The sequence below is a fragment of the Perna viridis genome, chromosome 5 (assembly GCF_037379345.1).
Source record: "Perna viridis isolate PV_CMFRI_1.1 ecotype Kerala chromosome 5, ASM3737934v1, whole genome shotgun sequence".
Lineage (NCBI taxonomy): Eukaryota > Metazoa > Mollusca > Bivalvia > Mytilida > Mytilidae > Perna > Perna viridis.
In genome coordinates, this window is record NC_142449.1 from 4,574,584 (window position 1) to 4,596,482 (window position 21,899).

Below are 21,899 nucleotides of genomic sequence, written 5' to 3' on the forward strand. Positions count from 1 at the left end.
AACAAATACTGCTCATCTCATACATCAATAAATAAATACCCCCAAAAAAAAACAAATACTGCTCATCTCATACATCAATAAATAAATACCCCCCAAAAAAAACAAATACTGCTCATCTCATACATCAATAAATAAATACCCCCCAAAAAAAAACAAATACTGCTCATCTCATACAACAATTAATAAAGACTCCCAAAAAAAACAAATACTGCTCATCTCATACATCAATAAATAAATACCCCCCCAAAAAAACAAATACTGCTCATCTCATACAACAATTAATAAAGACTCCCAAAAACAAATACTGCTCATCTCATACAACAATTAATAAAGACTCCCAAAAACAAATACTGCTCATCTCATACATCAATTAATAAAGACTCCCAAAAACAAATACTGCTCATCTCATATATCAATAAATAAAGACTCCCAAAAACAGGATCTAATAACAACTATTTATGTCCTAAAAAAGGAACAACTTATTTTTGTCCTTAAGATCTTAGTACGGTTTTCTCTGAAATACATATGGTTACATATATTCCTTAGAACTAAGTTTTACTGAAATACATTTGGCAATACTAGTTGTGCTTAAAACTACAATGAAGTTGAATTTCATTTGATGCAAAAGAAATAATTCACAGAGACTTCAACTGACCAATTGTTGTGCCATCGACTAGCCATTTAATTCAATTTTTATTCCCAGTGACAGCAAAGTAAATAAAGAAAACTTGCTGGTCAACTTGTGTTAACAAAATGATCAACTATAGTCTCCATGATTCATCTAATATGACAGATGCAATACATGTATATATTTTTATATTAGTCAAGTCTTATAATAACATAAGGCATCAGAAATATGCATCACAAATATCAGATATGGCTTGTTGCTATTCCAATTATCCCAGTATTGATCTAGTCATTACATTCAAAACAACTGTGCATTTTGAAAAAAAAAATTATCTATTATCATCAAAGGCAACCGATGGTAAACTTTGACAAGATCTGCCCTTAAGGTTAATATATTTGATATTTTTTATGTACTAATTACCCTTAGAAGGGAATAACAATAATGTTCACAAAATATATGACCAATAGGACCAATAAGTTTGATATCATATATTGATATAGACACAAGACTTTTTGCATATACAACTCAAAGGTTTATCTTATAAATACATGTAATAACTGGTGGTCTTAAAGCCTTATAAATTCTTCATTTTGCCCACCTTTTATAAATATTCCCCAGTCAATTGACCATGATGAAGTTGTATACTTTAGTTATAACATGTTGGTACTGATTCATGGACAGCCAGATGAATATTCTAAAGGTATGATCAAGGAAAACTATTGACCAAACTACAGAACAAACACAATTACTTTTCATTCCATATTGTCAACTTTCTTTTCATCTGTGGCAACATCCCTTCAGCACCTGCATATAGAGTTCTCATCCATTATGCCAGAGATTACAGTAACTACAGATTTTTTGTTCCATTCTATTACACATGAAACTTAAATATGGCATAATATCAATTGGCTAAGTATTTTATTTAGACATCATAATAAACGACCCTCTGTAAGTTAGTTATGATGTTAAAGTCAATATTTTACAATATTTAACATTCACTCATTTTGAAACCTGAAACTACAAAAGCCATTGTTCAGAAAACATATTTGATCAGTGTTATTTACACATACATTTTTCTTTAAATCTCCAATGGTATCTGAAAGTTTAACACTGAGTAACAGAGATGCACCAGTACTTTCTTTATCTTCTACACACACCTTTATTCTGTAAAATAACACATGGAAAATATCAAAGCATTAAACAGTTTTATAAGATCAAACAACAGTATCATCATATACAAGGCAGACGAGACAAAATGTAGAACATGAAGGTAAACTAGCTATCTCTACACAGAGTTGTTGACCAAGAGGCTCTCAAGAGCATGAATTGCTCACCTGGTTTAATAGCTTTAAAATGTTGATTACATCCAAAACCTAAATATGGCAAAACCAATTTTGCACACATGCTATTTGTCATGATACTGAAGATTTAAATATTAATCATGATTCTACTTATGTTAACTGAAAAACATGCTAAAAGTGCAAAAAATCATTAATAAATGCAATCAACAGATATTTTCTAAATTTGCACCAATAATAAATCTTAACATACATTTACATTTTGTTTTGTTAACAAAAGGCAAACACAGGGAAAATGTTCAAAATGCCACTTTCAGGGGCCACGATATTAAGTTGGCACCAATATTAGATATTGAAATACTTAACATTTTATCAATTTACATTAATCATCAATCAGCTTTTGTTTTCTTAATAATAGGCAAACACTGATTAAAGCATAAAACAAGAGGCTCCCAGGAGACTGAATCCCTCACCAGGTTGAATTTTGACTTTCAAAGCAATAAATTAAACAAAAAGTTATCCAACAATTTTGACTCAAGAAGTCTTATCACAAAATCTTTTCAACAATTGAAAGTTTCTTTTAATCTATCATATTTTTCAAGATATTGACTGAAAACAATTAAAAAAAAAAGTTATTTTTCCCCTTTCCCCTTTCAAGGGCAATAGCTCTTACAAGGAGTCTGTAGTCCTAATAATACGGATCATTTTAACTATTGAAAGAATTTGGATAAACCTAATGGTTTTGGAGTTATATGTGAAAAACTACTGTCTGACCCGTATGTTCTATTTTTAGTAATGGAGGCCATGCTTTTTGACAAATCAAAAATCCCAACATCAGTTCTATGCAGGATACCCCAAGAAACATTCATACCAAGTTCATTTTCAATTGGTCAAGTAGTGTCAGAGAAGAAGATTTTGGAAAGAAATAACATTAAAAATAGCAAAAATCGTTGAAAAAGGGCAATAACTCCAACATGGCTTAACGGATTAAAACCAAAATTTGACCAGAGATAGATCTCATCATGCTGAACACTTTTATCCTGTCAGAATTGAGCTAAACCTAACAATTAAGATGATATATGTGAAAAACTACTGTCTGACCCCTATGTTCTATTTTTAGTAACGGTGTCCATGTTTTTTGACAAATCAAAAATCCCCATATCAGTTCTATGCAGGATACCCCAAGGAATATTCATAAGTAGTTTGGTTCTAATTAGTCAAGGAGTTTCAGAGGAGAAGAGTTCTGTACAATTGTTAACAACGACAAAGGACGATGACGACAGACACCAAGTGATGGCAATAGCTCACATGGCCTTTGGCAAGGTGAGCTAAAAATAGCAAAAATCGTTGAAAATGGGCAGTAACTCCAACATGACTTAATAAATTAAAACCAAAACTTGACCAATGATAGATCTCATCATGATGAACACTTTTACCCATGTCTGAATTTATCTAAACCTAATGGTTTTGGAGATATGAAAAACCACTGTCTGACACCTATGTTCTATTTTCAGTGACAGCAGCCATGTTTTTTAACAGATCAAAAATCCCAACATCAGTTCAATGCAGCCTACCCGTAGGAACATTTGTACCAAGTTTGGTTTCAATTGGTCAAGTAGTGTCAATGGAGAAGATTTTTGAAAGAAATAACATTAAAAATAGCAAAAATTGTTGAAAAAGGGCAATAACTCCAACATGGCTTAACAGATTAAAACCAAGAGTTGACCAATGACAGATCTCATCATGATGAACACTTTTACCCTCAAAATTTAGTTAAACCTAAAGGTTTTGGAGATATATGTGATAAACCACTGTCTGCCCCTCTGTTCTAATTTTAGTTATAGTGGCCATGTTTTTTGACAAATCAAAAATCCCCACATTAGTTCTATGCAGGATACCCCAAGGAACATTCATACCAAGTTTGGTTCTTCTTGGTCACATAGTTTCAGAGGAGAAGAGTTTTGTATAATTGTTAATAACGATGACAACAGACAACAGATGACAACGATGATGGACGCTCAGTAATGGCATTAGTTCACATGGCCTGTGGCCAGGTGAGCTAAAAAATGATGCTTTCACAGGCCATAACTCCTGGAAGGGGCAAAAAAAATTTCTGAAATAGGCAACAGTAATAGATATTGAAATACTGAACATTTTATCAATTTGCATTAATCATCAGTCTGTTTTCATTTTCTAAATAGTAGGCAAAAAACTTATAAAAACATCAAAAATGACTATTTCAAGGGCCATATCTACAAGAAGAGTCAACAGATTTGTCTAAAATTTGCACCAAAAATAGTTATTGGAATATTGAATATTTATCAATTTACATTAATCATAAATTTGATTTTGTTTTATAAATAACAGGCAAAAACTGATTAAAACATAAACAAGAGGCTCCCAGGAGACTGAATTGCTTGTCTGCTTAAATTTTGCCTTCCAAGGGCAATAAATTTAACTAGGAGTTGTCCAACAATTTTGACTCAAGAAGATTTTGGTAGGACTTATCACCAGGATCATATCAACAATTGAAAGTTTCTTTCTATCATTCATAGTTTTCAAAATATTGGCTGAAAACAGTAAAAACAAAAACACCAAAAAAACTGTCATTATTCACCTTTCAAGGGCAGTAACTCTTACAGGTAGTCGTCTGACAATTTTGATCCTTTCAAAACATTTGTAGTCCTAATAACAAGGATCATTTCATCAATTAAAAGAATTTGGCTAAACTGAAAGGTTTTGGAAATATATGCCAAAAATTAATGTCTGACCCTAAGTTCTATTTTAAGTAACTGTGGCCATGTTGTTCAATGGATCAAAAATCCCCACATCAGTTCTATGCAGGATACCCAAGGAACATTCATACTAAGCTTGGTTCCAATTGGTCATGTAGTTTCAGAGGAAAAGATTTTTTTTAAAGTGTTTTGAAACGAAGACGACAACGTAAGCCAAGTGATGGCAATAGCTCACATACATGTAGCCTTAGGCCAGGTGAGCTAAAAATGACACTTTCAAGGGCCATATCTCCAAAGAGGGTCCTCAGATGTTTTTCATTAACTTGCATCAATAATAGATATCGAAATATCTAGATATAAGAAAGGTAAATAGATTTCACTGAAATTTTGTACCAATTATAGATATTGAAATACTGAACATTTTATCAATTTACATTACTCATCAATCTGCTTTTGTTTTCTAAATAATAGGCAAAAACTGCCAAAATTTATTTCGAGCCAAAGAGCCCAAGATGTATCAGATTTCTTCTTTTCTTTCTGGTTTTTGAGATATAAACAAAAAAATATGGTAATACCCCCATGTTCTATTTATAGTTACAGTGACCATGTTCTTTGGTGAGGGACCATAATGGATATAATTTTGGAACTACACATGTCAAGGATGATTGTCAACAAGTTTTATCAAATTCTGTTCAGTGGTTTCAGAGGAGAAGATTATTAAAGAAAAGATAATGATGGATGATGGTGACGATGACAGATGCCAAGTGATAAGAAAAGCTAAAAAGGAGAGATATTGATTGACTGAAATAATCTATATACTATCCTTGTTTTTCTAACTTCTAATATGTAAAACCAAAAAGCACTTGGTAACACTAATTATTTCATTCTTATCCACTGATGACACCAGAAAATACATCTTTATGTTTTCCTTAGTCAACTGTTTTTTGAAAATAAATTGCAACAAAATTTGATTTCATTAACTGTTAATCTTGAAAAAAAACCCATAATATATTATAGAACCATCAACTACCAATGTATCAATGTGGATTAATTCAAACATTCATAGTCTAACTGTTCATCTTAACTGATATTAATAAGTGGATCTAAGATTAGAACAAAACATGTTCATAGCATTATAAGAAATTTCATTGGCATTTTGAAATTATGTAAATGTTTCACTTCATGACATTTTTTGTGCATTATCCTATGTCCAGACAACATGATCATGATTATTCTATAGAGAGTAAACAGCAGTTTCACAGATTGTGTATAAAATACCATGGAATAAAAAATAGGGACAATGAAAAACAGAGTGTCCAGACTTTCATTATTACAGACACTCTATGAAAATAAATAAAATACTCCAACTAAAGAAGATACGTAGAAAGTCAGACAGGCAGTGGTACATTATACAACAATGGTTCTTACTTGATGTCTTGTTCATCTGTCTTGAGACTGTTTTCATCAACATTGACAGCCACCTTGACACGACTTGAAGCCAATATATCAGCATACTGTCGTGCATTCTCCCTATCTCCCTCGTTAATGGCTGCTTGTAGCAGCTGGGCTGTTTGTTTTAATTCATTTAATTCTTGCCTTGCCTTCATAGTGTCTGAACCATTCACAATTTCTTTACATGAGCTACTGTCATTAGCGACTACAGGTATGAACTTTGGACCCTGACTAAATTTTTTTAGGTCAGTTTCTATATTTCTTTGTTTTTCAACCAAGTTAACACTTTCATCACAATTACAGGCTTTAAGAGTTTTTTCACATATAGTGCCTTGTAAATTAAGAAAGTTTTCCAAGTTTGTACCTTTAATAGTAGTATCGCCCTCTACCTGACCTCTTACATCAGTTATATTGATACTGCGGTCTTCTACCTGATCACCTAGATCTATTTCTGTTATATTCAGGCTGTGTAATATTTCCCAGCTTTTCAGATTTTCACCATTTTCATGGCTGGAATAGATACGTTCAGATGGTTGAACGAGATTATCAGGAATAACAAATGAGTGATCATCAGATTTCAGAACTGAATTCAATGTTGGTGGCTCAGATAAAGATCCATAAATTTGTCTCCGAATCCTCTCTTCTCTACATAGTTCAGATTCTTCTGATCTGGGTCTTTCTGTAGTACTTAAGACTTTGTCTAAGCCAGTAACTCGAAATAAATTGGCCTGCGGAAATGTGTTATATGGCTTAGGGGAAAAAGGGGGAGACACAAAATTGTCGTTGTTATCGCAAGAATTTGAAGACTTAGAGTGACCACTGTGTTCACCCTCTGATCCAATCAGCTGACTGTCTGATCCATTCAGTTGGTTGTCAGTCCCATTCAGTTGGCTGTCTGATCCATTCAGTTGGCTGTCTAATCCATTTAATTTAGTGTCTGATCCAAACGATGTTTCACTGAATATTTTTCTTAAATCACCATGAAGATCCTTTTCTTCAATAACTATAATTGATTCTATAGTTTTATAACCAACTAAAAAGTATTCTGAAATTAAAACATATCCTTATTATTTCTATACAGATTTTTTTAATATAGATGTATTTTTTTAAACAAGTCTTATTAATTCTATTGGTTACTTGTAATATACAGTGTAAAAATATCTTCAGTTACCCAAAATGTCAAAAATTTAAAAAAAAAGAATCCCAAAAAAGATCAACTTTCTTCCAATTTGTTAAGTTTCTATTTAAAATTACATTAATTAAAATCATTTTTCTTGACATCCTCGTTAAAATTTACATTTTAACTACAAATTCAAGGTTTTGTACGATTATTCGAAAATTCTAAATTTAGAAAAATATTGTAAATTTACCCAATAAAAAAGGATGAGGTAGTTTTGAAAAAGGCCAAATATATCAATGAAGTTACTGGAAGTGTATTTGAATTACTGTACAAATTTGGAGAAATCCCATCTTTTAATGAACAGAATCCTGAAACTTAGAAAATTGATGACAATCAACAGAAATACACAATTTAATCAAGTTCATGATAATTAGTGCAAGATATACAAAAAAAGGGACATCATGCAATTTTGGTAAGAATAGTCTGTTACTTAATTCAAAAACCTAAAATAAAATTATAAATTTACTTCAAGATAAAGGGAACTCACATTTACATGAACAGTTCACTTAAGTTCCTTAAATATTGGTAGAAATGTTTTGACTAAACAAACAAAGTGTGACCAATCAAAGATGGAAGGACAATAGATAACAAGAAAAACTTTTATAAAGACAAGCATAAAAAATCAGTCCTCATTTAAGTATGTACTAGTATTAAATTTAAGGGTACCAATACAATATACCAACTTACCTTCTGACCTTTAAAATGATACTAATCCTCTGGACAAGCCAAAACAAGGGAAAAACAAACCTTAGATATTATAAATGTCTGCCACACCAGTTTAGAGAAGGTTATTTGCAGGAAAAAAAATCATACAAGCAACTAGGATTAAACATGAAGCTGCAGGCATTGTTGTGCTAGGCATACCCTATGACATATGCCCTATCTGTATGAAAGCACACCAAATTCGAAATCAATCCATTTATTGGGAGTCAATATTTTTGGGACTAAATTTCTCTACTATTCCATATAAAGTACCAGGATGTTGATATTTGACAGCACCCAGTCACAAACCATGTAGGCCCCAAATATATGAAGCCACACACCAAACTTGAAATCAATTTATCAACTGGGAGCTAAGATAATTGCTAAGTAATTCTGAAGGACGGATGGTCAAGGAGATTCCAATATACATTTTGTACCACCCACTTGTTCAGCAGGGAGTATAAATATAACAGATGGGAAATAAAATTATTTTTGTAGCTTACTTTTATTTGTTACAAGTTTATTATCTTTACACTTCTCAAGCAACTCTGTAACAGACTGGAGTTTTTTGTTAAATTCTTCAAATTCAACACCTTTGTTAAACTGTAGGACAAATGAACGTCTCTTCCCGTTGTCATTCAAATGGAATTCTTGCCAAAGCTTACTTTCCTGTACAACATACTGCAAGGTATTCTGTTCTATTCTGTTGAGATCTAACTGTAAAACGGGTGTCTGGAAAACAATAAAACACTGGTTATATATAAGAACACACTTTAGAATGGGCCAAAGACAGGGACTCTAAACAGTCTACAAATCAAAGCAAGAGATAGTGATACATTGCATTCAATAAGCATATCTGAAATAGGTCAAACAGGTGGCTAAATCAGGAAAATGACAATGAGATCTCCATATAACAGGTCAAATATAGGCAAGGAATACTGATTCAGTCTAAATAAGACCAAATTAAGGCAAGGTACACTGATACAGTCACTATTAATGAAAAGTATGCTGATACAATCCATACTACAGGCAAAATCAAGGCAAGGGTTACTGAAATAATAAAATGTAATAGGCAAATCAAGTAAAGGGATATTGAAAACAGCCTAAATCAAGGCAAGGAAAATTGATTTAGGCTAAACAACAGATCAAATCAAGGCCAGGTACACCGATAGTCATTACAACAGGCCATATCAATGAAAATCAAAATGCATCAGGGTCCACAAGCAAAGTTGCGTCCCCATTTTAGAGAAAGAAGTATTTTAGATATTTTTAATCAATAAGGTTCGATTTTGCCTGGTATGCAACAATATCCATAAAATCCATTTGAATAGGATGCAACCATTTTGAATTAATGTCCAGTAATAAAATGAACATTAAATGTAAAATGGGATAGGACACAAGAATAATGGGGTCGACAATTTTAAATGAATTGATTGTTGGTGTTTAATGCCCAAGTAGCAATATTTCCCCGGTCCCCGGTCAGGGTTCTAAGCACTATTTAGTCTCCTTTTGTGACAAGCTTAACACTGCTGTGAGCCTACTCTTTTGACACTCGGACCTGCATGGGGCTTTCCTTTTGATGTATGACACTTTTACTTTATTGTTAAGGCATCAGGAGAAAATGCCTATTTCAAGCCCCCTTTTTGCTAATTAATTCCTAAATGGTTAAGATAAAAATCTCAAAAAATCATTCCAACCTTCTCCTTTTTGTGATACTTCACTATATGATAGAAGTTTATAATTTTACTCAAGTTCTTGTCTAGATATAAGGAAAATACCTGTTTCTGGTACTTTTTTGGTCCTTAACCCAATAATCAATATAAGAATTTCATAAAGAATAAACTCCAGTTATTGTTTGGACACCAAATGTTTATGGACAATGATAATGCAATACCATAAGATGATCACAAGTTATTGTGGTCATAATGTAAATTTCTCCAACTATTACTTCAATAAAAATTTGACTAGTTTAGCAAAGATTTCATTCATGTCATACAAGCAAGTTTACATGTAGAATTTCCTAAATCTATCATTATATGTACTTTTAGAAATCTAATTGGCATATACTCATTAAGTTGTGAGAGACAATAACTTTATACATGAAGTTAATCATTCATGATATACTTCAGAATTAAAGACAACAACACTCTCAGTGCCACCTAGTGATAGGTTTATTCATCAACTTGTTTTGCCATATTAGAGTGGCGTCATCAGAACTTGTTTTACTCTTTATAACTTACTGAGAAAGACAACTAAGGAATACCCCAAGGTATCCACTCCCATTTGTCCTCCACCTGTAAATTACAGGCAAAAATTAAGTGAATTTTATAGGACAACCATATGTTTTTGTGAATACCCTCTTAGTTATGATGAGCAGGTCATATACTATTTGTTGAAAAAAGTTATGATCATATATTTCATTCTAAAACCATTCATTTACATGTATGTAATATTAATTTTTTTTTCAACTTCCAAATGATACATCAAATAAGTAAGTTTATTTTTTCTCATTCATTTTTTTGTACCATTATATGTACATGTAAGTACAATACTTGCAATAGCAATATTAATACCTTATGAAACCTTGGTATTCAAGTTGTCCAAATAATTTCACAAGCCATAGGGGATGCGTTTTTTACAAATGTAGAACAAATGAATGTAAAGTGATAGCCCTTCCCACCTGCACCATAGCGAAGTGATGGTTCACTGATCCAAACCATAAAGAATTTAAGATTGGAGATTTGATAATGTAGTTATTTAATATATTAATATGTACATATATCATTTTCCAGTTTAATACTTTATTGATTTGGTAAATGAAAACTACTGAACAAATATTACGAAAAACATGACTTTTCATTGCATACTGTCAACTTTCCTTTCATCTGTGGCAACATCCATTTAGTACCTGGGTATAGAGTTTTCACATCACAACTCATACATTATGCTACAGCTTGCTGTAACTACTCAGACTTTTTATATCGTGATAGACTTTTTACAATTAGACTTCTGGAACGAGTTATGTTGCTACAAGATTGAAGTCAGAACTTTAATGGTTGTCATCATGAATTCATGGATCGTTACGGTGTATCCATCAGCACCATGAAAACTGATTTGTTCAACATGTCTTAGTTTTCCTTTTCTCTTTCCTCTACCCCAGACGACTTTTTTATGAGCAACTGGGCGGGTGTTTCTAGAAAAGCAGAGGATGCTTATCCTACCAGTGCATCTGGTCCATGCTCCCAGTTTTTAGTGGAGTACGTGTTGCTCATTTCCTTTTGTTACTTTGTATGTATTATTATGGCTATTTTATTTTCTATGTTGTGTTTGTATGTTTTCCATGTCTGGTCTTTATCTCTGAATTATATTCATTTAATTTCTACTAGAATCTTGGTTCCCTTGATTACTGCAATAACTAAGTCCTGTAAAGATGAAATTTATTACTTAGTAAATTAAACATGCTAAAATGAAGGAAAAATTATCAAACTTCTTCGAAATAGGAAATGTACATCTTCAAAGTATACTAGTAATTGATTTACTTGCACTGACTATTATGTAAATAAATATAGTGAAAAGTTTGAATAATATTGGCTTAATGGGGGTTATAGATTAAACAAAGTATATGTACCGTACATAAAGTAACAAAAAATGTTAAACATGCTAAAAATGTAGGAAAAAATTAATCAAATTTCTGCATACAGGGATTACATGAGGTACCATATCCTTAATAAGTATATAAAACTGTGCAAAGATTGGATAATATTAGTTTTAAGACTTATTCATATTGAGTTACAGATTACAAAAAGCAGGTACCCCAAAGGAAGATGACAGTGAAGCAGCTCCCCATTGGTGACACAGTTAACATCCAATCTAATTAAAATTCTTGTAATTTGTCCATTACATTCCAGCATTCAAGAAAGTAGTGCACAAGAGCTAGTTTTAATTAAATTGGTAAAAATCTTCCATTCTCCACATGAAGTAGTGAGCTACAGTTTTGTATGTCTTAAAGAGTAATCAAGGGAACCAAGGTTATAACGGTAATCAAAAGAAAGTAACTAAAATCATACACACAAAGTAACAAAAGCAAATAAGCAACTCAGACTCCACTAAAAACTGGGAGCATGGACCAGATGCACCGGTAGGGTATAGGTTTGTATAAAGTGCACTTTTCTAATCAACCTTAAGAAATCAAACATAAATATTTCCATGGTTGAGAGATGTGGTTTCCAGTTAAATATGAAACAAACCTTTGTATATAATATTGAATAAATGGCATTTTGGTTTTTTAAAGTAATTTTATGATAGCCTTAGTACAAACTTAATGAAAGAGTAATCAAAGGAAACAAGGTTATAGCGGTAATCAAAAGAATGTAACCCAGGGACAAAGACCAGACATGGAAAACAGAGATACACAACAAAGTACATAAAGTAACTAAAATCATACATACAAAGTAACAAAAGTAAATGGGCAACTCGGACTCCACTAAAAACTGGGAGCATGGACCAGGTGCACCGGTAGGGTAAGCGTCCTGTGCTTTTCTAGAAACACCTGCCGAGTTGCTCATAAAAAGTCAAGTCTGGGGTAGACAAACGAGGGAAGGAAAACTATGACCCATTGAATAAATCAGTTTTCATGGTGCTGATGGATACACCATAATGATCCACGAGTTCATGATAACGGCCATAAAACTTCTGTAGTGATGACTTCAATCTTGTAACAACATAACTCTCTTCCAAAAGCCTATTTGTTAGAGTTCTAGCGCTATACAAAAAGTCTGCGTAGTTTCGGCAAGCTCTGGCATAACGTATGAGTTGTGATATGAACACTCCATACGCAGGAGCCGAAGAGATGTTGCCACAGATGAAAGGGAAGTTGACAATTCTGAATGAAAAGTCATCACGTTTGTCGTAAAGTTTGGTCAATAGTTTTCAATGAAAACCACTAACTAATATAAAATTACATTAATATTTTTTGGTGTAATTTATGAATAGAAAAATAGTAGGTTAAAATAAAATTGTACCATTAGGATGATTGATTTACTTCTGTTGTGTACCAAAAGGGTGTCCTATACAAAAATCAAGCCTCTGGCACACAGTTGCAGCAAATGTGTATTTCACATGCAAATTACATTTAGTTTTCTGGGCACACTGTTTGCTGCAAACCTTTTTGTGGTGCTGCAGTGGCGCACAATGTTCTGGCACCATCCTGGCACACTGCTTGCAGCAAAGCAGCAAACTGTGGCACGAAATGTTTTGGCACTATTTTGATACACATCTCGTAACAAACAGAATCCCACATACATGTACTTGCAAATCACGGTGATTTGTTTGGCTTATTTTCAATGTATATACTAGTTTAAACTTACTCTGGTGATCAAAATATTAAGCCTTTGAAAAAAATTCAAAAAACAACAACTGATGGACATGTTTTGTTTCTATACATGTAGCCTGGATCTATTACATTAAATGTGGAAGAAAATTATCATGATTGCAAATGCTGACCAACTTAAGGAATGAATGAATGGCACTTTATCAAGGTTGTTCCCTACACAGGAAAGATATGTTTGTTTTCCTTATGTTTTTTTCCCTTTTTTTTCTGACATTTACTTTGACTTGGCCATCCATTGTCATTTTCAAGATACTATTACCAAATCTGGGCCTTCGATTGACCTCATACTGAACCTTTAAAGAATGACCCTGCTAAGTATTAAAGTTTAGATGAATGGAATAGTCAAGTAGTTACAATTTATTTTGATCTTTGATCTTTTCATTATGTTCATTATGTTCATAATTGTTTTTTTAATTATGATAGTTTGAAATTGAAGTCAATCAGGAAGTACTTAATTGAAACCATTTTTTTTTTCACTTCTAAATAGAATTAAAAAAATACACCAAAAAAACCTTACTACAATAAACAAAACTGAAAAATACAAACAAAAAAATGCAATACAAATAAAACAGCAACAAACAACAAAAGGAAAAAAATACACAAAATATATATAAATCAACATTAGGCTTATTATAAGATGGGGCTTTTGTCTGTGGGGGTTTTTATCCAGGGGGCTTTTGTCCTAGACCCAACAAAAACACATACCTTTATTTTTAAATAAACATAAGCATTTGTTATCAAACTGTACAGGTACTGGTATCCCTTGAAATATCATACTTTATTTTTGAAAATTAATATTTCAAGGACCAGAAGTTGTAGAGACATGGGACATTTACCTATAACCTTGGGTCCATATGACCTATGATTTGCATCCAAGATCAAAGGTCACAGAGTGTAAAAAAACTTTATGACTGCAAATGTAAGGCCTTGATATTTAGATAAGCCTATGAAATGGCCCTCTCAATGAGGTTTACATTTTGAGCTCAAGTTTACAACTGTCCCACTGTCTGTTTAAAGGTATAGCAATTTGATAGTTTCAAAATGTTGGTTTTGTGACCTTGACATGACTGCAGGACCGTGACCTTGTAACCTTCTTCAAGGTTCAAGTGATTGCAAGTTGAATGATTGTAGTCCATGTCTCTATGACTATTGGTTCTGGAGTTTGGCATTGCATTATATTATTTCAATTATTCATCATGGAAAAAATGAGTTCTAAATTGCCCTAATTTTTGTCCCTCCATGTTCACAGATTTGAGATGTCTTGTCTTCTTTCGAATCTATTGAAATTTTAGTTTTTAAGAGTGGGGTACAAATCTTTGAAATCCATCAACAGAAATATAAACCACAGGCCCCAGTTCTTCCTTTCAAAAAATCAAAATTTGTGATTGCACCCGAATGAGGTAATACCAGAAAAAGGTTAATAAAACAACTAAAATGTTCCTTTGATCCTTGCTTTAGTCATCAATTCATGTAAAAAACAAATATAAAATTAAGAAGACATGTATTCTAAAATTCGAACATAAAATAAAAAGGATACTATACATGTTCAATCAGGGCAGTTTTAATAGCACATCGAAAATGGAAATTTGTTTTGTCATAGATCGGCTTCAGCTAAGTTTTCATCCAATCAACAAATAAGTTAATTAACTACCTTTTTGCACCAGATTGTTTACTTTACCTGATTTTCCTCAGGGGAGAAATGGACAATCTCACCAGGATATTTATATTCATATTCCAACAGCATAAGTGTACATGTTCCTACTGTATGAAGTGTGTGCTCAGACTTCTTACGTTTGAACAATTTAAATTTAGAGTTGCGCTTCTTTTCAAAATGTGCAACAGGAACATAGACAATACATCCATGGCAAACAGCTAATTTTGGTAAATCATCGAAAAAGAAAACAGAACTACGTCGATTGTTAGTAGTTTCTTTGTCAATGTCTAGCTCGTTCATTTCAGATATCTAAGAACAATATGTCCTAACATGTATTATAACATCTATAAATCTTAATATCATCTAGCCCTGCTATCGCCCTTAATATAATAATATTATTCACTGTTTGCATGTATATCAACAACACCGCTCCTCTTTCCAAGTAGAAAACATTTAAAAAATAGAAAAGCTCCAAAATAATACCACTGTTTTCTGAAGCTCACAGTAAGTAGTATAGAGGAAAATCTCAATAAGGAAGATACTGTCCATTTCCTGTTTCATCAGTTATATTACACATACATATTATTTAAATCAAGCATTCCAATAGTGTTGAGATCTCCTTCCTTGTTAAGGAAAACCTTTAACCAGCCAGTCTTACCAGACTAAATATAAATGTACAAGTACCTATTCTACCTTCTTTCTAAAGATTAAAATTTAACATGTTATTATAATTAATTGTCAGTTAATTAATTTTCACACTTCAGTAGAAAAAAATAAAGTCTAATAAAATGTAAATCATCCATAAATAAAATTACACTGTACAAGCAATCTTGACCTTAATAATGAATTGGTTTTTTTTTATTAATAGGGAAATACACAACCATATTTCCACTACATTTCTGTCTTTTAAGTTACCTATAACCAGGTAATGTTGAGTAATTGAATACATGTGCAGTTATATTCCATACTTTCTGTTAGTGTTCAGTAGTAGTCTTAGTAAGAATCATGCATATTCTGTAATATATGATACACCAAGAAAAAGGCTACATATTTTCATTTCTGTTAATAAGTTGATTTTTGATGAAATGTATAATTATTCAATCCAATCTGTCTGCTCTTCAGAGATAATTCACATTGAAAATCCAACATTTTCTATTGTATTTTAGTGTCATTTAGAGAGTTATCTCCCTTAATTTTGAATTCAACGGTACATTCTATATAATTCATATCTCTTCCGAACAAGAGTTATATGGAAAACCGCATGTTAATTTCTGTTTACCAGAGCATTTTAAACAAAATATCAAACATAAAAATATGTAGGCTTTCTAACCATGAATCACATTTTACATGATTCTTAGATGGAGTGCTACTTAAATAGATGTGCAATATGTACAAATAACATAATATGTTATGGTATCTACACTATCGTAAAAGTTTTCAGACTGGGTCATTAATATTCAGGATTGAGGACCAAACTTTCCTGTAGTAAAATGTCCATGTATACTGTATACATGTACATACACTGTGGTAGACAATTTTACACAGGTAGTCTGATTATTAAAAAAACATACAATAAATAAAATAAGGTAAACGATGTGTTTAAGTTTGAAATCACTGGCATTTTACGGGGAGTTAGCAGGGTTAGATTCTAGTAAGATTTATAGATATTATAAAGACTTTGTTCTTAGATAATTTGAAATGCACAAGCTAGATACTGACTATGAAACTGCTAACAATTGTTGTAGCTCTGTTTTCTTCTTTGACAATTCACAAAAATTAGCAGCTGGAGTATGTTGTTATTTGATCTAACCTAAACTAGTATCACCATATATAATCTAGGTTTTCTGAATAACACCAAAATTCTTTATATGAATGGTTGTTCTTACATGGTTAAAAATAGTAAGCTGTTGAATTTTCAAACTCCTGCAAATTATACAGTTTCATCTTATCTTTATGTGTTATAAGATGAAACTGTATAATTTGCAGGAGTTACAAAACAATAAAAAAAGTTTTTAAAGTTTTTTTTTTTTTTTTTTTGTCAAAATGTACAATCTGTTATTAAGACTAAAGTTTACAACTTATATAAAACTTAACTATGAAGAAAACTTTGTTGTAATTTTCAGGAAACTTCTCTTAATCTATTGCTAAAAATCTATTTTATTAATGTATTTGAATACATTCACATTTTTTTTCCATTTTTGCAAAGATGTCTGAAGTTAGAGTTCTTTTTAATTCAGAAACTGACAGCCTGATTAAATTCTTCATATCCAAGCATAAAGAATTACTACATAAATACAATAATATTCTTTAAATCTAGTAGCTGGAAATCAGAAACTAGAGGTTCACAGGAGCCTTAATCGCTCACCAAGTTCATTTTTTTGCATTTCAAGGGCAATCACTCTAACAATGAAACATCCTACAATATTAACCCATGAAGACATTTTTAGGCCTTATTAAAAAGAACATGTCATTTAATGAATTTTTTTTCTATCTATTATGGTTTTCAAGATATGGGCTAAAAAATGCAAAAAATGCCAAGGAGTTGTCCTACAACTTCACCTTAAAAAAGACTTTTGTCAAGCTCTTCAAGCTAAGGAAGAAAAATTTCTCTATTCCTTTATAGTTTTTGAGATATACATTGTACCTTAAGATGAGTGGCTTTACCCCTATGTTCTATAAACAGACAAGGTGACCATGTTTTTATGGATCAAAAATCAAAACACATTTTTGTGCAGGATACCCTACAAAACATTCATGACAACTTTCATTAAAACCTGTCTAGTAGTTTCAAAGAAGATGTTTGAAGAAGCATTTTAACCTACCTACAATGTAGTCTACATTTAATCCAGCTTAAAATAACAAGCCATTAACTTTAATGAAAAGCTTCACCAAGTGCAGCATGATTTGACCTCAGCCAGTTGAACTCTTTTCACTTGGGGCTTTTTCACTTTTCACAAGCATGGACACAATATAAGTTTTTGAAACACTTAAACATTTATAAAGACTTACAGTTCCAATTATCATTGAAATCAAAACAAGTATAAAAACTAGCAGGAAAATGGCCGCCCTGAACAATCTTTCATCATCACCATTCAACTTAAAACATGTAGTTTCCTGAAGAAGGAGTCTGAGCAACTGGTGAAAATGGTTGTAAAATGGCAGCTTAAAAAATAATTTCAATTCTGCATGTCAACTCAGAATATCATGTTTATTTTATCTTAAAGGCAGCTTTCATTTTCATTATTCTTCTATAGTTGTGGAAAAGTTAGCAAAAAAAGCATTTTGACCCTATGTTGTATTTTTAGTAACGACGGCCATGTTTTTGACTGACAAAAAATTTTAAATGATCAGTTTGTGGAGGAAACCCTAAAAAAATTTTGACAACTTTTATTGAATTTTGTTGCAATTGGTTTCATAGAGTTGTACACATTAAAACAACAAAAAATCTGTTTCAGGGGCCATAAATCCTACAACAGGCAACAAATTGCTTTAAAAATTTAGGCAAAGGTCCATCTTCTGGTAAACAATACAGTCTGTAAAGCACTTTTTGGGTCCAAAAAATTAGGAAATCAGGAAATATTTTCCTAAAAAAAAATCAGGAGAAAATCAGGAATTTTTTTATATAAAAAGTAATGTAATAATACAAAACTCCATAAATTGGCTGCCTTCCACCCCTCTTACTAGAAATGTAGCAATATAATGCCAAAGTTGGTCTAATATACTAAAAGGTCTTACTTAATAGGCCATTTTTCTCACCTCCTTTTATGAAGCTCTACATAACAAATGAACTTTAACAAAGATTTCATAAACATTATAAATCAATTATGTCTACATTATTAAAGAAAACTTTTAAAATCTGTCAAAATCAGGAGTTTCTCTGGAAAATTTGGAAAAAAAATCAGGAATTGCTCAAAATCAGGAGAAATCAGAAATAATCAGGAAAATCAGGAGTTGCTTGACAGACTAACAACATTATTCTCCATCAGAATTTTTGTTTTTGAGTTATTTGCAAAAACTGTATTTGACCCCTTTGTCCTATTTTTAATAACAGTGGCCATGTTTTTTCATCAATCAAAAATCCAAACCGTCATTTTGTGCAGGATATCCTAAAAAATTATAGTAATATCAATTCATAATTGTGTACAGTAGATTCTGGAAAGAAGATTTTTTAAAGTAATAACATCAAAAAAGCCAAAAAAACATAAAAAAGGGCAATAACTCCAACATGGGTCAACAAATTTTTGCCAAAAAACACAGATCTCATCATGCTGAACATTTTTACACATGCCAGAAATTGGTTAAATCTAAAGGTTTCGGACATATATGAAAAAAATCTGCTGTTTGACCCCTCTGTTCGATTTTTAGGGACGTGGCCATGTTTTTTCACCAATCAAAAATCCAAAAGGCCATTTTGTTTAGGATATCCTAAAAAACAGTAATACCAATTTTCATTGAATTCTGTACAGTAGTTTCTGAGGAGAAGACTTTTGAAAGTAATAACATCAAAAACAGCAAAAAATGCCCAAAACAGGCAAGAATTCAAAAACAATATATCAGATTTTCACCAAAATTTGACCACAGACGATCTCATCATGCTGAACACTTTAACCCCATGTCAGAATTATGTTAAACTTAACGTTTTGGAGATATATGCAAAAACTGCTGTCTGACTCCTACATTCTATTTTTTGTAATGGCGGCCATGTTTTTTCACCAATCAAAAATCCAAACGGACATTTTGATAAGGATACCCTAAAAAACAGTTATACCAACTTTCACTGAATTCTGTATCATAGTTTCAGAGGAGATTTTTGAAAGTAACATATACATGTACACGTATGGTCTTTTTTTACCAACATGTACTGTTATTATAGAAATTAACATTTTTCTAATATGAAATATTATTTAGAAGTGGGAATACTTGTGTAACTTGTGTAATTTTCAGTGACTCTTGCAAAGGATAATGCAATATTTCAAGACATGCAATTTTTTATACATTTGATTTAAAAGTGTACCTTTAATTTACTTTCTACTTCTACATATTTTATGCAAATATTAATATACCTCTTCCAGTAATGATTCTTGCAATCCTAGGGTACATGTGCATGTATGTAAAGTTGCAATATGGGTCTGTGCTTTAAATATAAAAATATTCTCACTTTTACACTACACTCAGAGTGGAATGGCAGTCTAAAACTTAGGCCCGACCTGAATGAAACTCAGAGTTACACCAACATAGTCAGTGTTTAGCACAAAGATTCCATCTATCTAACACTGTTTATTGTAATAGCCATAAGACTCAAAGCGAAATGATGAGGAATTCTGTATATTCTGTTTCTCGGGTGTATATAATCTGTTAATTCACACATGTAGCAGTATAATGCGAATACGTATGGCTTTATGTTATAGAGACAACAACCCCTATAGGATGAAAATGTCCAACCAAGGCAATCATTGGTCTTCATACACAGGGCAGGCTGCAGCTGGCCCCAAAATAACATTATACATGGGTACAGTGAAAGATTTGCCTGAGTAAAACAAAAAATTAACCTATGGTGAAAACGAAATAAGACATACAGAAGCCAGAAATGGAATAGCACTCCAGTTAGGATAAAATTTAGTCATGTCATTGACAATCTGGTACATTCTTTTATTTATTTGGTACATGTTTATAATTTGTGATGTATTACTTTTTAGTTACAGCTACATCCAATGAGTCAGTGGGAGATATATGTATCATATAGAAATATTATTTAGTATTTTATCAAGAAATAAAGTAATCTTTTGACTTTTTAAATTGATAATTACTATTACAATCAGAATCCCCCACTGATAACAAGAATAATATCCTGTGAAGGTAAAATATGTCTGGAGAGTAAATCATTAATTAGTTAACCTGAAACACTTATTTATAACTAACATGACTAGATCTAAATGTATCGAATACATTAAACTGTAAAATCACTCCACTGTGGTATTTTTCATGGATCCACAATTAATTTTGGAGGTCAGAGACCTGAAAGCTCTTGTCCTTGAGAACCCTGCTGATTAATATCATACAGTCAGCAAAAATCATTGAGATTAACTTCACAGTACTGGGTGAATTTCACACCCAGGTCAATAATTCTACGTACACAATAAGCAAATGAATATATGATGTCCAAAATAGGTGGGTGTAACACTCATACATATATTTCAACAAGAAAAAAAATCAGACATGGTGTTTCACCAAATAAGATTTAAAACTCTTGACTTGAGTGTTAGAAAACCAAATGTCCCTGAGTGTCCTGTGGTTTAAACTAAACCGTGACATTAACCAATTTCTGCTTTTTTTTCAAAAGGTATGAACCCACAAAAAGAGGATAAGTAACCAAAATGTGAAGTTTCATTTTCACTTTTAGTAGACCGAATTATTCTGTCGTTAGGAAGCAGCATAAAAAATAAGAATAAATAAAAAACGTCAGATTAGTAAAAGATGAATGTAGGATGATAAACATGGCTTTCTAAACGACAGAATATTTTTAGAACGTGTTCCCTATATGGCTATAACTGTAAATCATAACACATGTATTTTCTATTTATTGGCTGCAAGACGCCTTTATTTGTAACGACGACTAAATTAAAAAAAAAAACCATACCTGATTATTCGAGTGCAGAAAGATATTACCAGCAAGGGGAATTCCAGTGGGTAATTTCAACTGGCTTTACTTCTTAAAGTATCTCCTGAAGAAAACACCCATCAAACGGGAACCAGTTAAGATACTATGAGTCATACTAATATACTCCCGGACACGCCCGGAGAAAGTAATATACAACCGATAATCAAAGATTCTAGCGGAAATCAAAAGAATGTAATTCAGGG

At 32.0% G+C, this 21,899-nt stretch overlaps 1 protein-coding gene across 3 annotated transcripts in view; it reads right to left on the reverse strand.

The window, feature by feature from the left end:
• LOC148615679 (ranBP-type and C3HC4-type zinc finger-containing protein 1-like) overlaps window positions 1–15,611 on the reverse strand; it is a 36,572-nt gene extending 20,961 nt beyond the window's left edge. For all 3 annotated transcript variants that reach the window (XR_015922029.1, XM_088582167.1, XM_088582168.1), the window contains exons 1-4: window positions 15,063–15,611; window positions 8,499–8,727; window positions 6,090–7,158; window positions 1,699–1,792 (exon numbers count right to left, since the gene is read on the reverse strand). Coding sequence is in view for 2 of the 3 variants with exons in the window: in XM_088582167.1 (XP_088438293.1) it covers window positions 1,699–1,792; window positions 6,090–7,158; window positions 8,499–8,727; window positions 15,063–15,338 (1,668 nt within the window). In the remaining variant the exon portion in view is untranslated. The remainder of the gene's footprint in view (window positions 1–1,698; window positions 1,793–6,089; window positions 7,159–8,498; window positions 8,728–15,062) is intronic.
• Between the last annotated feature and the right edge of the window lie 6,288 nt (window positions 15,612–21,899).